This window comes from Nuphar pumila, chromosome 4 (genome assembly GCF_984573655.1).
Source record: "Nuphar pumila chromosome 4, dmNupPumi1.hap1.1, whole genome shotgun sequence".
Classification (NCBI taxonomy): domain Eukaryota; kingdom Viridiplantae; phylum Streptophyta; class Magnoliopsida; order Nymphaeales; family Nymphaeaceae; genus Nuphar; species Nuphar pumila.
The window spans coordinates 39,525,267-39,549,236 of record NC_143252.1 but is presented as its reverse complement, the minus strand read 5'-3'; the positions used below and the strand labels follow the sequence as shown (position 1 = coordinate 39,549,236).

The following is a 23,970-nucleotide window of genomic DNA, read 5'->3' as shown; positions in this document are numbered from 1 at the left end:
TAATTATAGGTAACTGTGAAACTCATATTGAGGAAGTAAAGAAATTGTTGAATCAGAGATTTAAAAAGAAGGATCTCGGAGATCTACGATATTTTCTTGGGGTGAAAGTCGACAAGACATGTAATACACTTACTCTCACTCAACACAAGTACACAGTGGATATTCTCAGTAGAGCGGGTATGATGAATTGCAAACCCCTGGCAACCCCAAGTGTCGTGCATCAGAAACTGAGTTCTAAAGAAGGAGACTTATATGAAGATCCTACTAGATACCGCAGCTGTAACGACCCCAACTCCTACCTTTGAAAAATGCGGAATATTTTTTTTTTTTAAAGAGTCGCGGAAAACTTCCCAGAGACCTGGGGTCCCTACAGTTCCAATTTCAGTTGGATAACCACACACCACAAAGCAACTTACATTTATCAATCATAACCAATCCACTGAACTCTTTTATTAATGAATCAATAAGAGTAATATGTTCAATGTCAAAAGTGAAATATCAAATTGCAGGAAATCAGAAGAACTAAAAGAAAACACAGGTAGAGCCACTCTGTCCGTAAGTGAAGCCGTCTGAAACAAATGTGACCCTCGTATCCCTCAGAAGCGAGTCGACTTCACCGATCACCTGTGCCTGGGAAAAACCAATAAAATAAGAGGGTCAGAAATCCGAAGAATTCTGCGTACAGGTTTCCCTAATGAATCAAATAAGAAAAAGAGCATAAATAAGATCCATGTAATAATTTGAGGAATACGATTATAATCAATTCCTAAGTCAATTAACCATTCATGCATAATTAAACATTTAACAGGAGGGAACACGAAATATGTAACATTGATCACAACTTAATCAATAAGGCAATTAAAGGTAAAAGAGGTCAACATCATACAATGATCAACATAAACAACCAAGTGAACAGGTAAACATGCATGAACTAATGCAGAGCAAGAATATGCATGATTTATGTACAATGCATGAACCATTTATTATCTTTCATTTAAGCTTTGTTCTTTCCATATGCATGTCCTATTAAATGCACACAATCTTTAAGTTCCTCTTTTTTTATTTTATCATTGCCCGCGGATACACCAAACGGGTACAATCCCCGAGGTCAAGTAGGGTTCCCGGAGTAGCTTCACACACAATTTGTATTTTATTACCGGGTTCCAAACTTAGCCCTCGACCGATATCAGGAAACAGCACCATCCATCGGAACCTTGGAAAACAGCATCCAAAGTCGGGGACACCAGGGAAAACAGCATCCACTAGCGCCACTTTCTTGGTATACCAAAACAAACTCACAGCTGTGACTAACACACCACTCCCGGGTAAAGTGGCGGATTCTCCCTAAAACCGTGGCCAGGAAAAGAACCTCAATATCGGGTTCAGGGGCAACAAAACGCACACGGAGTTTTTGTATCCTCACGGTTTCCCCTAAACCGCAATATCCAAAATTCCCACGCTAAAGCAGGGACATCAAGGAGAAAGTGAATTACACTGTTCTTTATTTTCTTTTATCTGGTTATTAATTCATTTCTTTTACGTTTGCAAATTTACATGCAGAATTAATAACATAAGCTTGCACATCAGCATGCTAAGCTTTTCACGAGACCACCGCCCATGACAACATAGAACAGTGTGGTAAAACAACAAATCTCACATTTGATTTGTTGAAATGCATCAAAATAACTAAATCAGAGAACGACTAGTTCTCGAGGCTCACCCAGCCCCTGATGATCCAATTGACCATAAATGCATTCATAAACAAAAATCATCAATTACATGCCTCTCTGCATAATTTTCCACATGTTTTCGATGTATATTTATGACAAGTTTTAAAGATGTGCATGAAACAATAATATATTTATGCATGTGCATGAGTTCATTATTCCTGTGCATGTGCTTTTATGAAATCATTTCATACACATGCATTCATTTATGATTCATAAGTACATGTGGACAATCAAGCAGTATTATACATGTTACACACACATCGATTTCATGTATGTATATGAACTTAAACAAATTTTTCGATAGCATAATACTTAGGCATATCAGATCAAATCAATGCATATGAACAATCTCATTCATAACATGTATTAAAATTACCCTACATGCATATAACTAAATCTGGAAATTTAACTTGCAAATTTAAAGATCTAGCTCTAGAATAATAACACTAAGTGTTAAAGTATACACTTGATATATATATATATATATATATATATATATATATATATTCACAGTTCCAATATATATTGCCTATGCTAAACAACAACCTATCTCGACCATAATAGGCTTTCTAAACATAATGCAGATAAAACCCTCGAGTTGTTTGACAATCATGTTTCAACCCAAAGTTTGACATAATAGAAAAAGTTGGGTATTGACCTGCGGTTTAGAATTGATACACACCATAATAACCTTGGAACAATGAACACAACAAAGCTATAGTGATTAGGATTTCATTAATCAACTAGATATTTATACCTGCTCTAATAAGCCACACTAGGTAGGTACTATTCCCACACCATGAGCATATAAAAATCTGAGGATGTAAAAGAATTCAGAACATATGTGATTTCTAGCAGGGTTGTTAAATCAGCTCCTGCAAGGGTCTGGATATCAAAGCTTCAGAACATATGTTTTATATTCATTGGCAGGAGTTAAAAATTTATACCACAACTTTACATGTTAATAACTAAAACCCACCACTCATATTATCTATCTATTTTCCTGTTCAATTAACCATCTCAGTAGACGAGAAGAAACTCCCGAGGTGGAGCCTGTACAATAAGTATTCTCCACAACAACCAAACTGAACCATGAAGCCAACAACACCCAATTCAAATGGCTTGCACAAAGAATCTTTGTGAACATGCCAGATATCGTGCGTGTAGTTTTCTTGAACGAGTTCTTTTATCTCCAATGTTTCCCCAATTTGTAACAATAGTTGAAATTCAATAAATGGGGGAAAGGAGATTTCATGCATATTAAATGAACAAATGTTCTGATCTTTCTAAATTATTCATAAAGAGCCCTCTCTGTCTTTCAATGTCTCACGAACCACTGTCAGCTGATCAAATAAAAGACAGGCATGGATTGACTATTGCCCTTACACCTTTGTAACCACTGGGAGTATACATTTTAAATTTTCAACCATCAGCTGCCAATGAAAGAGTAAAAACTTCCAAATATCTACAGCAGTGGACAACTCAAAGTTATGAAACAGGACACCATCCACGAAAGTCAAATATGACTATACTGATACTGAATTTTTTTATAAGACAAACAGGTGGCAGATTCATTAACACACAACGTTAGAATAAAAAAAAAAGACTCTCCCAAGTGATGTGATCTTCAGAACTAAAATGAACATGGTAGGAAAATGCAAGAAGTGCGGTCCAGAGAGGCCTTTTTGGATGGATAAATACAACTGAAAGATTGGTCATCCCTGTCAACGTTAAAAACAAAGCATACACATGGCTATTACAACATTCAACTCACCAATCTGTCAATTTGGGGTTTCTGGCGCCTCAAACCCCCAAATCCGCCTCTCTCTAATGATTTCCCTAAACTATTCCATGGAAAACAAATTTGCACCCTTTCTCACTCGAAATCAAGAGGAAAACCAGTACCTTTTTCGCTGGTTTTCCGGCGATCGGAGGCACGTACGCACAGTCGGTTGGGGCTGCTCCTTGCTGCTGCCGTGACGAGGAGCTCGCTGGAGGTCGGCGATGGCTGCTAGTTGCCGCAGCTCGCCGGCGACCTCTTCTTCTTCCGGCACACCGAACTCGACAGAGAGAGGGATAGAGGGAGAGAGAGATGAGGGGCGAGATGAGGGAAGGGAGAAACGAGGGAGACGAGGGAAGAGGGTGATACCCCCTCTTCCACCTCCCATTTTATTGCCGAAACCCCCCCTCTTCCGAGAGGCGCGGGGTTCGGTTACACCAGCCGACCACCCCCTTTTCCTTGTACGCGATCGGGGTTAGGGTTCTCTCAGAACCCTAACGCCTGCTAAAGATATCGGGCTTTTGTTTCACGCCCCCCCTTAAAAAGCGATATCGGGTCCGGGTCCGAGCCCGTGACCCGCGACGCTGCGTCCATTTTAATAATGGACCCGGTTCCGCCTATGAGTGACGGATCCTCAATTGGATCCGTGGATCCAACTGTGGGTCCGACCCTATATACTAAAGTTTATTTATTTATTATTATTATTTTTTTTCTTATAAACACTGTTAATTATTAAATATTATAAGTATAGTTTTAATACCCATTGTGGGTTATTTACGCATTCTTTTATGGATCCGGTAATGGATCCGAGGCCCAAACTTAAAAATACTCGCTATTTTCAAATAAATTTAAATAAATAAATTACAAAAATTGAGGTTATTACAGCAGCATAGTAGGTATGTTACAATACCTAACATTCACTCGACCTGATATAGTGTATTCTGTCAATCAGGTATCTCAATTTATGCATGAACCTCATACATCACATATGGAGGCAGTTAAGAGAATACTAAGATAATCTAAAAGGTATTGTCGACGATGGCCTTGTATACAGAAAGAGTGAGCTGAATCAAGGCACACATGAGATCATTGTTTATGTTGACGCTGATTGGGCAGGTGATCCAGATGAACGTCGATCGGTATCTGGTTATTGCAGTTTTCTTGGGTCAAACCTAGTTTCTTGGAGCAGTAGGAAGCAGAAAGCCATAGCTAGATCAAGCACAGAGGCCGAATACAGATCGATGGCTTCCGCGACTACAGAGGCTACGTGGATAAGACATCTTCTCACAGAGATAAGAAAATTGATTGCTCGATCATTTTTACTATGTGACAACCAAAGTGCCATCAATATGTCTTTCAATCCTATTTATCACAGTCGAGCAAAACACATTGAGATAGATCAACACTTTGTAAGGCAAAAAGTTGAAGAAAAAGAAATTGAGCCCAATTTTGTCCGAACAAAAGAACAAGTTGCAGATATATTCACAAAAGGATTAACAAAGGACAGGTTTTGGATGTTAAAAGGCAAGTTGTTCATGATCCAAGATCATGTACAACTTGAGGGAGGGTGAAAAGAATCGTTTATGGATCTGGATTCAATCCAAACTCGTATCCACATATGGGTTGTGCTATGTTGTAATTTTAAACATTCACTAAAGGGTATTTCTATACCCTAATCTTTGTAATCTTCATTTTACATATGTTTTAAATAGATATGTCACGAGTGGAAGGTGAAGCTGTGACTTTCAGTAGCCCTCTTTTTCTTTTCTCGTTTTCTCCTTGCGCAGGTAAACCTGGAGTTCACCTTTTCGCAGTATACCCTCTAGGGTGGTAATTTCCTGTAGGGTTGTACATTTTCAAGACCAGGTGACCAAGCTAGTGTGGTAGAATCTCTGTGAGGATGTACATTGTCCACGAACGGGTAGCGGCGAAGACAGTGAACTCCTGTGAGGAAGTGTGTCGTCCAAGACTAGGTATACCCTCTAGGGCGGTAATTCTTTGTGAGGTCGTACTTTTTCCCAAACTTAGCGATCCGACGTGGATCTTGTGATTTTGATTACCATAAAAAGTTATGGTGAGTTGTGATGATCTTCCGAGATTGTTTAAGATAGTCACTTATGAATCTATAGTTTTGGCTTTCTGCTTTAGCATGATTACATGCTGAACCCTGATGTGAGAATCAGATCTTTAGCGATTTTAGATCATGATCATGTTTTGGACCTTCTATGGAATGGTGGATTTTTCTAAGAAAGTATGGCGCCTTAGGTGAGTCATAACCGGTGACAGTTGGTCGCATAAGGCCTTGAGAGATGGGAATAGTTTAAGGTGGTTCAGGACAAAGCGTTTGTTAGAAGTAGTGAGAGCAACAAACGATGACCTGATAATGATTAGATACAGAGACCTCGTTCTAAGAACGAGAACAAGCTTGTTGCGTAGTAGTTCATAACTTACGATCAAATGAATCGTCTTGCTACATTGTGACAGTTGCACCGCTTACCTGCTTACCCGCTTGCACCACTTACCTGCTTGCACCGCTTACCTGTTTAACTGCATATCTACTTTAAATTGCTTAACATACTGAATTAAATGTACTTAATTCAGTTTTTTGTAGTCTCTCTTGTGTACCTACTAGTTTTTCGCGAAACTAACTCATTCTATGGGTACAGGTGATGATTAGGTACACCACGAGCGATAGAGCGATGACAAGATGGCTTCAAGACTTCTTCTTCCTGCTCTTAGCTCGCGTCCTGGACGTTTTGGGTTTTTAACGGATTTTCTTTGGGATATCCGAATTTTGTGAGTTTTGCTTCTTTTAACTAACGTGCCCAAAGTTGTCAGCTTGTCTTCTGAATTAACAAAAGAATAGTCTTCCGCTGATTTTATAAACAAACTCTGGAGGAAAGAGATTTTTTCTAGTCTCTTGTCTGTTTTCTGAAAGGTTCGCAAGTTTGAAATTTTGGAGCGTTACAGTATGAGACATTTAGTGTGAAGTTGGACAAATAAATTTGCTATAGAATTCTGTCACTGACAGTGACAGAATTTTAATTGAAACACACAAGAAACAGAGAGAGAGAGAGAGAAATAATTAACAGGATGGAAGGAGAGAGAGAGAGAGAGGGGAGAAGGATGTTCTACAGGCGGGTTTCATTCAAACATGGCCAGTTAAGGGTTCATCTTTCTACCGAGATTTAGGAAGACCAGCCCCCACCACATAGAAGTTACGCAGATGTGGCAATGTCAGCGGCTGCATCTGACAAGGCATCTGTGGATGTCATTGCCCAGCTGGAGGGTGCGCACAAAGTTTGGTGGTTGAGGTCGTACGGAAGCATGTTCCAGTTGTGGCTATTCAAGCATGAATCTACAGACAAGATCGAGCAAAGGATCGAGGGATTGCACTGGCGACAAACTCGGGATGTAAATCTGAACCATGTCCTTCCTCTAAGGGACTATCTTTCGAGCTTAGAATTGAAAAGATTGAAGGAGGAATGGTTGCCCATATTGGTGCGGTGTGTGCAGACGGAAGGGTTGTCATGGCAGGATGTGTATCACCTACTACAGTCCAAAGGGTTCCGGCTCAACCAGGGGCTGGAATCGGCCTTCGTGAACTCAGTCACACAAAGGGATTTTATCCTGCGACTGATAAAGGCGGCTAATCGGCTTCGCCGGGATGGTGTTGACAGAAATGCGCTACGCTTAATGGCCTATACATGCAGAAGTGCTTGAGATGCAACTTCAGCCAGGATAGCTGCCATCCTCATGACATGTCAATAGTCTACTATGTTTAGTTTTAACCTGAGAGTGAGTTTGGCTGCCATGGATGAAAGTTCTGTGACAGGTGATGGAGGAGAGCCTTCATTGCAGAAAGCAAATTGGACCCCCTCCCCCCCAACAAAAGGACATTGTTACAACAGAAAGGGAGAGTCCCCCATTGAAAAGGGCACTCTCTTTTCGTTTGTGTTGCTGCATGTTTCCTCGAAAAGCCGCTGCTTTCCGTATCTGGCAGACATGCACTAAATAAAGGTTCCTAGTCTCTTCAAGGTAGAATGCCTCTTCTCATGGTGTAAGCTAACGCCATGATTCAAGCACCTTTTACAATCATGGTCATCAGATTGCTAGTGCTATTTGGTCCTCACACATTTTTCAGGCACCATCATTTGTATTTATAGTTGGATCTTTCTTATCTCATAAACCCCAATGCAGAAATTGTGTCATTTTGTTGATTTACTAACAATAGCTGTAACTAAGTTAAAATGGATTTCAGTCATTTAGCGTACCAATGGGTAAGCAGAGCACTTACAAGATTTTCAATGCAGCAGCTGTAACACCCACTGTTATTCACAGAGGAATACACCTACAAACACTAGTCATATCTACATTTTACATAGGTAGGTTGGAAACAGTCAAAAACAAGGGAAACTGATTGACTTAGTGGACAAAAATAGAGGAATGATTTATAAATTCTGTATGGTCTATTTCAGCAGACATAGGTCTTCCCATGTAATCAGAACTGGGTAGTTTTTTGTTGAACAGAATAAGCACATAAAAGGTATGCCCTCATGAATAAACTCAAAATGAAAGTTCCTATATGCTGATTAAAGACAAGGCAAGAAATATGCTTCCAATTGTGACAGATAGTGTCTTTCCTAAAGAAAAGTAGGCATTAAGTTAATATTGTGAATAGCAAGCAACGTGTGGTCAAATGAAGATAAGATTGATAAGCTTGTTAAATGATGATCTTACATGCCTATTTGAAATTTTAAAAAAAAAATACTTACACTAATCTGTTTTAAATGACCAGAGAAGGTAGACAATGATTGGACCAAAGACTGCTCATCCCCAATATCAGCAAAAATTGAATCAAACCATGGAACTCTCACTGGTTCTGAGGCTAAAATATAGAGGCCTGCAAAATGGTTGGATTAACAAAATGAAAACAGGCATCAAGGCTTGGCATCAGGAACTATATGGTAGATATATGGAGCTAAATGGATTCAATATCCACGTGTAGAGGATATGCCAATGGAACATATGCAGCTATTTTATACAAAATTTTCCAAGGAAACAAAGTGTCTTGATGTGCAGTTTGAATTAGTATCGATATAGCAAACAGAATAAAAATCTGGCTACTTTCTGCAATTTCAAAATGTTTTTTTTTTCTTTTCTCTGGGAAACAATTTCAAAATGGTTTCATTTCTGAAGCTAACAAGGATTCAAAAGCTACCTATTTTTGCCATTAATGCAGCCAAACCAACTGTCTTCAAACTAATCGTTTTCCCTCCTGTATTGGGGCCTGTTATAACAAGAACTTTTATATTGCTATCCACAAGAAAATCAACTGAGACGGGATGAGCATTTTCCAACTCGGTGCGCTGAAAAGACACAGAAGAACCGCTTTAAAGCTATAGATAAAAAGGCATTTCAGTTCATATGGCAATTGTAGCTACAGTTATCTCATGCTTGAGTTCCAAATGATAAACATTTTTATGGCCACTAAAAATCACAGTTTGCGTCAAGAAAAATACCCGAATTTCCAGTGACTTCCTAAGTCCATCTGCACTCTCTTTATTGACGGAATTGCCCCCTTGCAATCTTCTCCTCCTAGCTTCCTAATAACATAATTAAGAAACCAATAAAGTAGGAAAATAGTTACATATAAATCCATATGACCATAAACTATGTCCACCACCATAATATCAATAATATTCAGGGCAAGAAATTTTATAAAGGACATTAAGCCTTACAATATAAGTAGAATTAAGGTCAACTTCCCTCAAAAATGAATTAATGCCCACTAACAAAATTCAAGATAGAAAAGGAACCATTATGTGATGTGAATTACTGATTGAAATAACAAACAAAATAAAGGCTGGCATCAAAACCTTGTAGGGGGAGGAAACAAATGAAAACATGTTCTGTTAAAGGATAAGAAACATCCGGAGTAGAGAACAGAGATTTTTTAATTCAATAATTGCAAGAGAGTTGATCAAACTAGACAGAAACAAATGCCAGAATTTTCTATTTCTCCTAAGATCATAAAAACAAATTTATCAACCATAAACACTAGAAAGCACTCCATATGGAAGACAATTCTTCTTCGCACTGATGTATTGAAGAAGAATAAAAATGTTGGATGATCCTGCCAACAATCCCATGTGTCCTATGCCATAGTACAAATTAGATAATCTCAACTAAGTTTCGTCAATGATGAAAGAGCACTCAACAACCTTTTCAGGGATCTAACTCCACTTGTGCCAAAAACCAAGTTATGCAGAGATAAATTAAATCAAACAGTTTGTGAACATCAATTAAACTATTAGATGGTTATCAAGAGTCAAGACAATAATCAATGTTTTAAGGCATGTACCGTGTTCTCAAACAAAAGTTGCAAAACCGAGATTTTTCTGTCAGGAGTTTGCACATTAATTAAAAAAGACAATTTAACTTATGCATTTGCCTAGAAAAATACTGGTGTAACTGCATAGCAAAAACAAAGCAAAAAAAACTTGTATTTTTAAAAGAAAATATCAGATAACAAAAGAACCTTTCCGGGGAACTTACAATATCATCTTCAACGTGGCAACCCAAATGCTATTTTACAACATTGTATGATAATACAACAATCAATAAATTTACAGATGAAACATAGAATACATCAAAATTAACAAAGTAAATAAATTTAAAATTTTTAAAAGAATGTGGAAGAAAAAACATTTATGCATTTTTTAGTGAAGTAAATAGCATAATTTTTGAAATAAAGTCTTGGTGAATAAAAATAATGCAACCTTAGCAGTCCTATCACATTCAAACCAAGTAGAGGACATTAAAATTGCATCAAACACTTGAAGTCCAACCTACATCAATTACTCAGGTTTTCTAACACAACTTTAGTGTAAGACTGTGATATCTCTATAGGTCTGCATGTGTGGGTGACGGCACACTCTGTACACTTGGCTGCATAGAAAGACCAACAAACTCTATCATTTTCTAACCATCATGAAGCTGGCATTCATCAGGGTTGATGCCACACATTAATATAAGCACAACTCTCCAACAACCAATATCCTGCCTTGCCATGGCAGAAAACTGGCAGGAGCTTCTTTGCCCCAACAGTGGCAGCTGGTTTGGTTCGAATCAACACCCTCTTTGACCAAATCCCGAGTTGATTGGGGCAAGTTCAAGCCATAGTAATATGTATTCAGTCCTAACCAAAAGAAAGGACTCAAAAGCAGACATTAACCGAGAGGGACTACTAATTCATGCAAAATTTGTGACCAGATTTACAAAAAGTTCCCTTCATGACTAAAAATAAATGCAGACGATACTTTGAAAAATAATATGTTAAATATAGACAAAAAAAACTATTAACATTTTGTAAGCAAGCTTACAGCAGTAGCTGTTTTAAGATCCTCTCGGGCCTTCTGTAGATTTTCTCTGTATTGATGTAATAATATAGGATGATATGCTTTTCGCAAATGCAGAATCCATTCTCTTTCATGATTACAGGCTAAAGGAACACTGCCGCCACCATCTGCAAGTGCGACTGCACCATCCTTGACAGAAGAACTGCACTCAGACCCTAGGACAAACAAGTCTGGGCATGTACCTCCAAATGCAAGACTATATTTTGCTCGAGCCGATATCTGCATTACATGAATAGTTACAGAAAGTGTGAAGGTCAATGCCAACGCTAAACAAATTAATGCACTGCAGACCATGCCTCCAAAAATTCATTGACTTCACCCTTTAGTCATGGAAGCAAATAAAAATTAAAGTTCAAATAAGAATCAAACTTTAGCCCAACACAAACACATAAAACCCTTTGAGAAACTAAGCCTTTGTGGTATCAGATTTTAAAATCAGAACATATTTCAAGCTCGTCAGTGCAAAAGTAACAATGATAATCAAGTCAACTACATGCAACAATGTTGACAGCTACCACCAGTGTTGTTAAAAGCGTGCCTCGAGGTGAGGCACTGCCTTTGGTGCCTCGAGGCGCACTAAAAAAGCGTGAATGTCATGAGGCGTGCGCCTCATAGTTTATGAGGTGCATGCCTCATGGCGAGAAGCACCTCATTGAGTTTGGGTCAAATGGGGGTCAAAGCCCTCAATTGACCCAAATTAGGGGAGGCCCCGACTGATTAGGGCTCTCTCTCTCTCTCTCTCTCTCTCTCTCTCTCTCTCTCTCTCTCTCTCTCTCTCTCTCTCGTAATTTATTGATTTTTTGCTTATTTGTGCTTTATACGAGCCGCATGCTATTTGTACTATGTAATTGTGTTTACTATGTATAACTACATGTGGTGTGTTAGCACTATGTTGTCCTTTATACTTAAACCTTGTGAATTTTGTTGCACTTTCAATTTGTAAAAGGGAATTAATTACTATGTTTAATAACTCTAGTTGTTGATATTTTATTAGTTTTTACTTTACAATTCACACATTTTTTTGTATGTTGTATTTATATTAATTGTCTCTTGTTCCTTGGTTAAATAATCATATCTTCTTCGTTGGATCAATTAAATTATTGCATTGTATTAATTGCTTGGAATTCGTTTTATAATTTAGTTTAGATTCTCCACTTAATATCCAATTATTCATTAATAGTACATAAATGATGCATCTTTATTTTTGTTTTTTTATTTGGTCAATTTTTTAATATTTTTAGTGAAGCTTATACCTTACGCCTTGAGGCTTATGCCACGCTTCATGCGCAGGTCTTATGCCTCGCTATGCCTCAACGCTATTCACAACATTGGCTACCACATGTTTCTTGTCTTATCAAACAAGCATGTACACCTCATACTGTTTGCTCACCGTACTGGAGAACATGGCAGGCCTAAAAAGGATGAACACAAACATATCGAATACAAACGTGCAAGTACAGATTAGAAATTTTGACTTGTCTGACATTTAGAATTTTGCAGAATGAAAGTTGGAGTTATAGAAACATAACTATTAGAAGATATTATGTACACAAGCTGGAACCTGTCAGAGATCACTCATGTGTGTCAGGCTGTTGCTAAAAAAGTAAATGCAGTTAATGCAGAACTCAATGGATTTTCAGGTTAAATGTCCTTGATTTGCTTATTTTGGGGAAATTTCTTTCACGATCGGATTGCCCGTGTAACTTAGTGAAGTTTAGGGGTAAACCGGTAAAGTCATATGAACAATCTCTGAAAGGTTGAGTATGTATAAGGACCAGGTGTATTATGGAGGAGCCAAGTAGCCAACACATAAATGTCTACTCATCATAAATATACGATTTGTGGATTGGCATATATAGTCGAACTTTTGAGCTGCCATGAACAACCAAGTTTACAACCACCCTGACTTTGCATATAAGAGAAGATTTAGACTTGACGTGAATCTCAGTTACTCATTTTGCTCTTTTTTCTTTTCTGTCATTTTTTTCAAATCATTTTTTGGTTACAGCTTGAGAAAAGGTAAGACAAATCAGGTCTTATTCTCCCTAGCTGTGACAACCACCTAAGAATAATTCTAGGATAATGGGTGCATTTCTGACCCTGCAGAAGTCAAGGCTACCAAATATTTTAGAATGTACATTTAGAAAAAATTCAAACTTTTCAAAAAAAAATCAAAAATATTTTAGAATCACAACTGCCATTTTAAGCACCAAAAGAATGTACTTTCAACTAAAAGTTTGATGCCGTAAAACTACCAAATCCTGGCATCCCCCTGGCTGAGGCTCTCCCAGTAAAATGCAAACTTGAAAGAAAATGAGAATATTTCACTGACAGAAAGAAAATACATTCAGAAATTGTAGCAGGGCATCACCAAGAACAAAGAGAACGTGTTAAGTTAAATGGCATTGATGTAGCAGTTTTTGGTTATACAACCAAACAAATAAGAAATATGATAGCTTAACTATTAAAACAAAGAGAGCTAGTTACACCTACCACATCCAACTGAACAATGACATCTAACAAACTACGAAGGTCTTCAAGGTCAGCCAGCATCTATAAATGCACAGGAATAAGAAAAAATATCAGCTTTACACTCTTCAGATGCAGTAAAAGTTTGCACAAACTTTTATGTATCAGCATATCTTACCTTCTGTGTCAACTTAGAAAGCACATCCTGCTCAGCCTTCACTACTAATGCTCTTGCTTGCTCCAACTCATCATTTAAGGGAACAGCAGAGATGGGCTCCACAAAGTTTTCACCACCTGAACCACTGAAAATCAGTAACATCAGCAGTAAAAGTTAAACTACTAAAGCTGCAAAGTTTTGATTGGAATAGAGGGCCAAACGAATAACAAGGATCATATTTTTAATCCAGCATGTGATTATTCACCTGCTTAAGTTCGGGATTATACCACATTGCAGACTCATTTAGAATCTGAAACCTAGCAGTGGTATATGGAGGAGAAAGCCAAGGTTTTTTAAAAAGCACATAAAAATATTTTGAAAGTAACAAGATCCCTCACATATGAATAGCACACATGAAAAATAAAAAATCATTTCCATTTAGACAGCTAGACTAGAACATATTCTTCCCAACAAGCAATAATGTTACCTGAGAAGTGGTATTTTACTCAAATTAAAAACCATTTCTATTTTAAACTAAAACAGATGTTTTACCAACCAAGAAGCAGAGTTATTTGAAAATATCATAAACTATAGTATTCTACTCAAATTATGTGATCCACATCACCACATCAGGAACTTACAAAATTACTTCTATAAATCATTTGTCTTCCTATTAGACTGATATATGTGAAAATGTCTACAATGAGACTTTGTGCACAAAGGCACAATATTCTTGATGTGATACGTGTACACAAAGGCACAAACGAACACTCACACAAGTGCACAAAGGCACGGATACAAATGCACAAAAATAGAAAATAGAATCTTTTATTGAACCACAAAGGAGAGCTTTAAAAAAAACTTATTTTACAATGAACGGGAAGTCCCCTATTTATAGAGACAAGAGAGAGCCATTGGAGGGGCTCCCACATGTGAACGTTGGAGCCCCTCCAAAGGTCATCTTATTGACCGTTGAAGGGGCCCAACGTTCACATGAGGTGGGCCCCTCCATGGCTAAAAGCCAAAAGAACTAAAAAAGAAAAAAGAAAATAAAGAAGAGAAAAAGCAAAAAATACATACATATTCAAGAATAAGAATATGCATAAAATAGAAGGAAAAGACAGATTTACCCTTATCGGGTATTAATATATATATATATATATATATGAGTAGATAGATACATATACATATATATATATATGAAAATGTATCTATATATATACATAAATATATATAGGAAATACATTTTAACACCCCCGCCCCCCCCTCAAACTTAGGGCATAATGACCGAAAGTTTGCCAAGGAGGAAGTTGAATCTGGGAGAACATAGCACTTTGGTGAAGAACTCCGCCAATTGATATTCGGATGTTATATAAGGAAGATCTATAACTCTTTTCAGATATTCTTCTCTAACATAATGGCAGTTCATCTCAATATGCTTTGTGCGCTCATGAAATGTGTTATTTTTGGCAATATAGATTGCACTTTTATTATTGAACATGTACTCCCATGTCTTCCAACAACTATCGAATCCAAACAATTTTCATGATAGTAGATGTCATGGCTCAATATTCTGCTTCAGTAGATGATAATGATACATTTTGTTGCTTCTTGCATCTCCAAGAGATTAATGAGTCTCCTAAAAACACACAAAAGACAGTGGTGGAGTGACAGTTATTTGGGTCACCTCCCCAATCAGAGTTAATATAAGCTATTAAATTTAATTCAGAAGAAGATAGAAATACTCTCTTATTCAATGATCCCTTTATATATCTGATGATCCGGAGAACTACACTCATATAAACTTATGTAAGTGCATGTTGAAATTGGCTTGCAATATGAACAGCATGTGAAATATCAGATCTAGTGAGACTAAGATACATTAGAGATCCAACAAGTTGCCTGGAAGGGGTGGGATCTTTTAGAAGAATCCCATCATCGATTTTTCATCTTTGTACCAACTACCTCAGGAGTTTCAAAAAAAATTATCATTTGTAATTCCTGACCTGTCAATAATCTCAAATGCAAGTTTAGTTTGAGATAAAAAGTAACCTCTATGAGAATAGGCAACTTCGATGCCTAAAAAATATGTTAGGAATCCCAAGTCGGACATTTCGAATTTATTTTTTAATATAGATTTTATGCTCTTAATTCCCTTAGTATCATCACCTGTTATAAGCATATCATCAATATATAACAATAAAATTATTATCCCTGCATTGAATTTTCTGGCAAACAAAGTTGTGTCAGTGAAACATAATGAAAAAATATTTTCCAACATTACATTATTAAATCTATCATACCAAGCCTTGAGGCTTGTTTCAAACCATAAAGAGCTTTTCGTAGATGAAACATTTTATCCTTAGAAATCTCCATACCCGGAGGAGCATTCATATAGACTTCTTCATTAAGATCACCATTTAAGAATGCATTTTTAATATCCATTTGATAAATGCTTCATTTCTTAATTGAGGTAATGGTAATGAAACATCTAACAGTAACCATACGCGCAACGGGGGCAAATGTCCCATCATAGTCGATTTCATATTCTTGACTATATCCTTTGGCAACTAGACGAGCTTTATACCTTTCAAAAGATCCATCACTCTTGGTCTTTACCTTGAAAACCCATCTACATTCTATAGTTTTTTTACCACTAGGAAGATTTTGAAGTTCCCATGTTTTAGCTTTCTTAAGAGCTCTAAGTTCATTATTCATGGCTTCTTTCCATTCGACACTCTTCTTGGCTTCTTCAAAAAATTTAGGTTTCACATATGAGTGAATAGCACTAAGACAGTCTCTATATTTAAGGGAAAAATAATCATAAGATATAAACCTAGAAGAAACTCTTCTAGTTCTTTTGGTTCTTTGAGGGTTTTCATTATGTGAAGAGGTAGCTTCGGTGGGTTCACTATATTTCTCAATGGCACTTCTAAAAATGTGTTTATCTCTATGAGTATAAGTGATAGGATCACTAGATGTCATTTCTTCAATATGATGAATGGTTGATGGATGAGAAGAGTTATCATTTTCTTCTAGTTCATTATCACTATTATACGCAATTTCATCATCACTAGAAATATCATCATTCCTAGACAATAAGTCAAACAAGAAAGAGTAGTCCACATTTTCTTCGTGAGATTCATATTTTTCCAAACCACTAACATTTTCCAAAAAAGTCACATTACTATAAACATATAATTTATCATTTTTAATATCATAGCATTGAAACCCTCTTTGGGTTTCGGAATATCCAAGAAATGCACAAGAAATCACTTTTGGTGAAAGTTTATCATTTTTATCCGTTAGAACAAAACATTTACATCCAAAAATTCTCAACCTATTATAGTCGGGTTCCTTTTAATATAATATTTCAAAAGGTAAAATTTTATTTAAATTTTTGGATGAAAGTCGATTTATGAGATAAACGGATGCAAGAGCCGCATCAGCCCAAAATCTTTTTGGAATATTTTGAAAGATAAGTAATGTCCTAGTGGTTTCAATAATGTGCCTTTGTTTTCTTTCGGCTAACTCATTTTGTTGAGATGTTTTAGGATAAGATTTTTTATGAACAATTCCATAATTTTCAAGATAACTTTTGAATTCATTTGAAAGATATTCACCTCCGAAATCGGTCCTAAGAATATTTAAGTTTCCATGAAATTGATTTTTAATCATCATCTGATATGTTTTAAATGATGCAAAAACCGCATGTTTGTGTTTAAGAAAGTATATCCAACAATATCTAGAGTAATCATCAACAAAAATAACATAATATTCAAACCCTTCTTTTGATAAAACGGGTGTCGGTCCCCATACGTCCGAATGAAGAAGTTCAAAAGATTTGGTTGTAAACATAGATCTTTTTTCAAAAGGCAAACTTCTCATTTTTCTAAGGTTACAATCATTGCAAGTGAGATTGCTTTTACAAAGATTTTTGACAAAATGTAAATAAGAAAGTTTGATGATATTGGGATGCCCAAGTCTTTTGTGCCAAACATTTATATCCTTATGTTGGGCAACATTACAAAAGGAGTTCTTTGGTATTTGAAGAGAATCCACGTAGTATAGATCTCTCTTCCTAAAGTCTTTCCAAATCAACTTCTCAGACCAACGATCATGTATCCAACATTTATTAGATGAGAATTTTATGTCACATCCATGGTCCGAGAGTTGAGAGATGAAAAGCAAATTTAAATTAAATTTTGGTATAAATCTAATTTTGAGAATAAAAAAACATTTTTTTAAAGATTTCAATTCCTTTAATTTCAAGAGAAGTGTCATCCGCGGTTGAAACAAAAAATAGAGATATATTTTTTGAATACTCAGAAAGAGAAAAAACATTTAGAGACATATGAAATGAGGCACCCGAATCTAAAAGTCAAGAAGTCTTACCGGGAGGAGAGAATGTTGACATGGCGGCCCCGAAGATAGATCCTTTGAGAAGTGGTTGTAAAGTTTCCACGATTTGACTTAGAGAAAGAAGTTTGTTTTAAAAAGTGGATGGACCATCTTCCTTATGCGGTTGAAATATGGTGGGCATAGCCACCATCTTCTTCCATTTTGGGCACACTGATTTGATATGTTCGGGTTCTTTACAAAAATGACACAATTTTGCTATAATCTCTTCCTTGATATCTTCCGTTTTGACCACCATTTTTTCTTGCTCCTTGATTTTGATTTTTAAAATGAAGAGGTTTGTATGCTTTCAAGTTGTTTTTCGGTCTAGAAACAGCATAAGCTCATTCATTTTCTTCTTGGTTTGAAGGTGTGGCAAAAACACTTAGATTGGTCTTACTCATGCCCATACGAGTTTCCTCTCCACTTAATTTAGTAAGAACATCTTCAAGTGGTGGAGAAGTGAAGGAGGATAGAAGAGAATATCGTATTTGTTCAAACTCGGGTCTAAGCCCATTCAAAAAATTGAAAAACCAATCTTCTTTTAGTTGCTTGTGTCGAAGCTCAATGGCTTCCCCGCTCCATTTTGGTTCAAGCATAACAAACTCATCACAAATAGAAGATAATTCGGCGAAATATTCCCTAATAGTCAATTCGTCTTGTTGAAGGGTCAAAGCCTTTTTTGAAGATAATATTTGTGGGACAAATCCCTTGAAGTGTACATCCTTTCAAGGTATTCCCATACTTGAGATGCCTTCTTAAACTTCAAAATATTTGCATTGATTCGGGTTTCAACCAACGAGAAAATCCATGAAAGGATTTTATAGTTCTTCATTTCTCATTCCTCGTGTTTCTTGTTGTACTCTTCAAAAGCTTTTTTTTCTTTCTTCCCCATCAAGAACTTTAATCTCACCTTTTTCAATAGTGTGATTTTAGGTTCGGGTTCGGGGATAGTACATTTAACATAGCTTCAAACGCCTTTCCCTTTGATGTGAGCTTCCATATTTCTGGCCCAAACATGATAGTTTGACCCATTGAGCTTAAAGCCAAGAGAAAAGTGAGAATCTTTCCCCCCCCCCCCCCCCCATGGAGAAGTTTATGAGAGAGAAAGAAAACTTCAAGAATACCAAATAGACTCTTACCACAAAGGGTCTTTTAAGCTCACTTGAAGAGATATATTGCACTTAGAAGTGAATTGCAAGAGCTTTCCACGCCAAAAAGGAAAGATTGAGAAAAGTGCATGCTTTTCGAGGCAACCACCTGAGTATGGCGAAACACGAGCCATTCTTTCATCGACCAAGCTCTGATATCGTGTGAAAATGTCTACAATGAGACTTTGAGCACAAAGGCACAATATTCTTGATGTGATACATGTGCATTAAGGCACAAATGAACACTCACAGAAGTGCACAAAGGCACGGATACAAATGCACAAAAATAGAAAATAGAATCTCTTATTGAACTACAAAGGAGAGCTTTACAAAAAGCTTTTTTTACAATGAAGAGAAAGTCCTCTATTTATAGAGACAAGAGAGAGTCATTGGAGGGGCTCCCACATGTGAACGTTGGAGACCCTGCAACGGTCATCTTATTGACCGTTGGAGGGGCCCAACGTTCACATGAGGTGGGCCCCTCCATGGCTAAAAGCCAAAAGAACTAAAAAAGAAAAAAGAAAATAAAGAAGAGAAAAAGCAAAAATTATATACATATTCAAGAATAAGAATATGCGTAAAATAGAAGAAGAAAAAGACAAATTTACCCTTATCGGGTATTAATATATATTTATGTATATATATGAGTAGATAGATACATATACATATATATATGAAATATATATGTAAATGTATCTCTCTATATATATACATAAATATATATAGGAAATACATTTTAACAATATAGTCCGCAAGTTCTTGGATTATTGGCATTCTTGTCTATATCCAAAATCTTATATCATGATTATAGCCACAAACATCGTGGATGTTTTTAAAATATCTCAATATTTCAAAATATCAGTTAGAACATAAATAATAGTGATATTATCAGTATGATATCACGATGTTTTTAAAGAAAATCTTATTCTATATATTTTAAGTATATATTTTTCTATTTTTCCAATCTTTATTTTATTTTTACAAACTTTTCTAACTCTTTCTTTATATTTTTGTAGAAAATTACTGCCAGAACCTATTATTTCTTATCTTTTATTTTTTACATTTTTTAATTTGTTAAGACATCCAAGATTTTCCTGAGAAAACCACTTTGGGAAAACTTTTCCAAGGAAAACCTTGCCGAAAACAAGAATTGCAGCTATGGTTATAACTTAAAATCTTCCAACTAAAAGTACCTGATCACGAATTCAAGCTCTGATCTTTGGTATTACTTAAGCTCGAGTCAAGGCAAGCGAGCTCAAGACAGGCTCAGCTTACTCCAGCTAATCAAATTTAGACTAAGATTTCTTTTTGTGCCTTTTGCGTAACAAAAATACTATATGAACATATTACTGTAGACATTTAATTGGGCTAATCTAGCTTAATCAAGCTCACTTATGTTAACTAAGCTTGGTTGGATTTCACTGACGAGCCTGGCACCATGGACTTGTGCTCAAACTCATGGACTTGTGCTCAAACTCAGCTCAGTTATTAACACAAATGAGCACCGGCAGAGCTCAAGCCTACACTAGTCTTGGTGCACCCTTAGCAGCATTGCTCTGTGTTCCCGCATATGTAGGAGCCTGCACCTCTCTTAAGTACTATCATAATAGAGATTGTTTACATGGTATACATAACCTTAAACCTAATGTGTATGTTACCCTTCATACCCTGACAAATACAAAGTTACTGTACTAGTATCCAAAAATCGTTACAGGCTTACAGCTGATTCACAAATTCTTAAGGATCGCAGTACACACATGCATGCACCAGTTTGAAGAATATCTGTGTAGAAAGAAATTAAGGAAAAATGATCCCCATTGAGTGAAATTTAGAATCAAGGCACATCCATTCAAGGTTTATAGCTTAAAGTTTCTGTATTGAGACCACCCTAGTATACTGGGTCTTTCGGCACTTGGCTGACCATTACCAGCAAACCTTGACCCTGGTAATACGTTGAAGTTCTCCCCTTATTGGAGCATAAATATTCAAATGTGACAAGCAAGCATAAAAATAACAAAAGAAGAGCACTTCCATGACCATGGCTCGATATATCGTATGAAGTTCATGTGTAAATAGGTTGTAGTATGTTGTATGTATCATACGATACGGTATGATACATATTGTTATTACAAGGAATATCAATACGATATGCACTTGTATTGCGATACGAGTGTGTATAATATGCATCGTATGATGCAGAGTGCATCGTACGATACAGTATCAACGCATTTTAAAAAAAGCTGAAACTTATTTTTTTATTTTTTGGGTTTTAAAGACCTCTTTAGGGGTGGCAATCGGGTCGGGTTGGCGTGTCAGCATACCTCAACCCGAACCCGACCCGTTTATTAAACAGGTCGGCTGTGGCAAACACTAACTCGACCCATTTAATAAACGGGTAACCCGACATGACCCGCCAACCCGTTTAATAAATGGGTTGGGTCGGGAAAACGGGTTGGTGGGTTGACCCGCCCGCCTAACCCGTTTATTAAACGGGTCAGCCAGGTTGGCGGGTTGGCATACCCCGAACCCGACCCGTTTAATAAACGGGTTAGGCAACCCAAACCCGCCTAAGAGGCGGGTTGGCGGATCGTGTCAGGTTTTGCCACCCCTAGACCTCTTAAGGGCCGACTTCCTCATTTGCGTAGAGTCCATTAGAGGGGTATCCACACAGCCTAAGAGTCGTGAGATCGATTTGAGAGCCGATCTATGTGCAAGGGAAAGAGCTTTGCGGTTTGCTAAAGTAAGAATGCATTTTCATCATTTTTTCACTCAAGAAAGTGGATTAAGGTAAAAAATCTCGATTATGGGTAAAATTACAAAACTACCTTACAAAAAAATTTGCCTCGGGGGCTCACGACCCTCGAACTCTCACCTAGGGATTTATATCAAGGTAGAAATTAGGCTTCACACTCCTCCAACAAAGATGGCATCAAATGATCTGGCATGGCAATGGAGCACTCAAGCAATGAGTGAAAACCAGGGTTACCGGAAGCGCCTAGCTAAAAGGGGAACGTCGCGCTTCCGAAGCGTGGGGGGAAGCGTCCCCCTTTTTTGGGAAGCGTGTCCCCCTTTTTTGGGAAGCGCGCTTCCCTTTAATGGGGGACGCGTTTCTCTTTAATGGGGGACGTGCTTCCCTTTAATAAGAAGCGCGCTTCCCCCTCGCTTCCCCCACGCTTCCCCTGTTTTTTCCAATTTTTTGTATTTTTTATTTTTTTATTTTTTTCGCTTCCCCCTCGCTTCCGAGACGCTTCCTATGTCGCTTCTGAGACGCTTCCTAGGTCGCTTCCGAGACACTTCCCGAATCGCTCCTAAGTGGTCCCACGCTTCCCCGCTTCCTAAAATTTTGAAAGTGCCTCGCTTCCCGCTCCCGCTTCCCGTATCGCTTCCCGCTCCCGCTTCCTCAACTGGCAACCATGGTGAAAACCGATTGATAATTGGGGGCAACTATTGCCATAATATTTTTGTTTCTGTAATATGAAAGTATGAGTCTTGGAGCATGTTCTTAATTGCAAGATATTTAATATTTTGCATTGTTCTTGTGAGATAATTGATGTTTGATGATGTCTTATGCAGCTCATAGAGACATAAAGGCTTCATATATGATTTTATGGTTGTATTTTGTGCAATTCATCATTGTTTCATGTGTTATGAACTTTTTAGAATTTTTGCAGATTTTTTTAAAAAATTTGAAAAAAAATATTAGAAACTCACGATTTTTTACGATACGTATTTTATTTTGGGCCCAACCGACACGGGTAACGATACCATCTATGTCACAGGGACTCCACAAACCGGGTACCGCACCTGCGTCGACACGACATGACGCGGGTGCGCGTGCAGGTGCGGCACCCGGTGCAGTCAACCCGACCCTGGGTGCAGTCAAGGTGTGGCACCCGGTGCGGTCAACCCGACCCTGTGTGCGTTGACCGCACCCAGGATCATTTATGTTCAATTTTTATATATATAAAAAAAATTCTTTGCACCCAAGGTCCTAAACGAATCGGGTTTGATCCATAAGAAATCGTGACCTGCACCGGGGGAAGCCCCCAGACCCCCCTTTCTGTAAGGGCAAAACCTCTGAATCAGGCTCCACAACTCATCAGCTTGACCCCTCCCTTGCACAAATTGTATATATATATATATATATATATATATATATATATATATATATATATATATATATATATATATATAATTTTTTGCCGCACCCCGCACCAACACCCATGTGACATAGGATACCATACTTACAACCATGGGTTGCACAATGAATGAAGATGATGTGCAAATAGATGAAACCACTCATAAGATCATTAGGCAGCTAACATAGGAAACTCACAAAAAAGGTCAGTCAAAAGATCTATTGTACCCTCTTAGCAGTAGCCCTGGAAAACCAGCCTCTTGCTCTGAGCTGGTCTTTATGCACCACCTTCCATCAATATTGCTCACTTCCTTGAACAACAACAAAAGCATGTGTTCATGAAATTGAACAATAAAATCAAATATGCACTGGACTAAAGATAACTTACCTGAGAGTATGCTTCAGCAGTCACATTTCTCAAAAAGCTATCCATCAGCAAGTATAACTGAAGAAAGTGGAACAACACCCCTCATTCAATAACAAAAGAAATATCAATTATTATAATCACATCGAAAGGCTGAGACTTATTGCTAAAAATAGAAAGAAACTAATTAATCATATTTCACAAATATTTAGCAACAAAGATTCAGAATGATGAGAAATAATAATAAGACATAGATGCTAAGCATAACAAAGGGTTGTATCTATAACACTAAACGAAAAGAATATCGATACTTGGAAAGAAAAGGTTAGCATCTAGCACTTTGCCCATTGGACACAAGGCTT

General features: G+C 37.3%; 1 protein-coding gene across 2 annotated transcripts in view; it reads right to left on the bottom strand.

The window, feature by feature from the left end:
• Positions 1-23,970, bottom strand: part of LOC149840067 (DNA mismatch repair protein MutS, type 2) — a 122,242-nt gene that overhangs the window by 86,702 nt on the left and 11,570 nt on the right. For both annotated transcript variants that reach the window (XM_090003021.1, XM_090003022.1), the window contains exons 6-13: positions 23,633-23,689; positions 23,473-23,555; positions 13,579-13,702; positions 13,425-13,484; positions 10,896-11,150; positions 9,033-9,116; positions 8,732-8,879; positions 8,286-8,413 (exon numbers count right to left, since the gene is read on the bottom strand). In XM_090003021.1, coding sequence (XP_089859147.1) covers positions 8,286-8,413; positions 8,732-8,879; positions 9,033-9,116; positions 10,896-11,150; positions 13,425-13,484; positions 13,579-13,702; positions 23,473-23,555; positions 23,633-23,689 — 939 coding nt within the window. The remainder of the gene's footprint in view (positions 1-8,285; positions 8,414-8,731; positions 8,880-9,032; positions 9,117-10,895; positions 11,151-13,424; positions 13,485-13,578; positions 13,703-23,472; positions 23,556-23,632; positions 23,690-23,970) is intronic.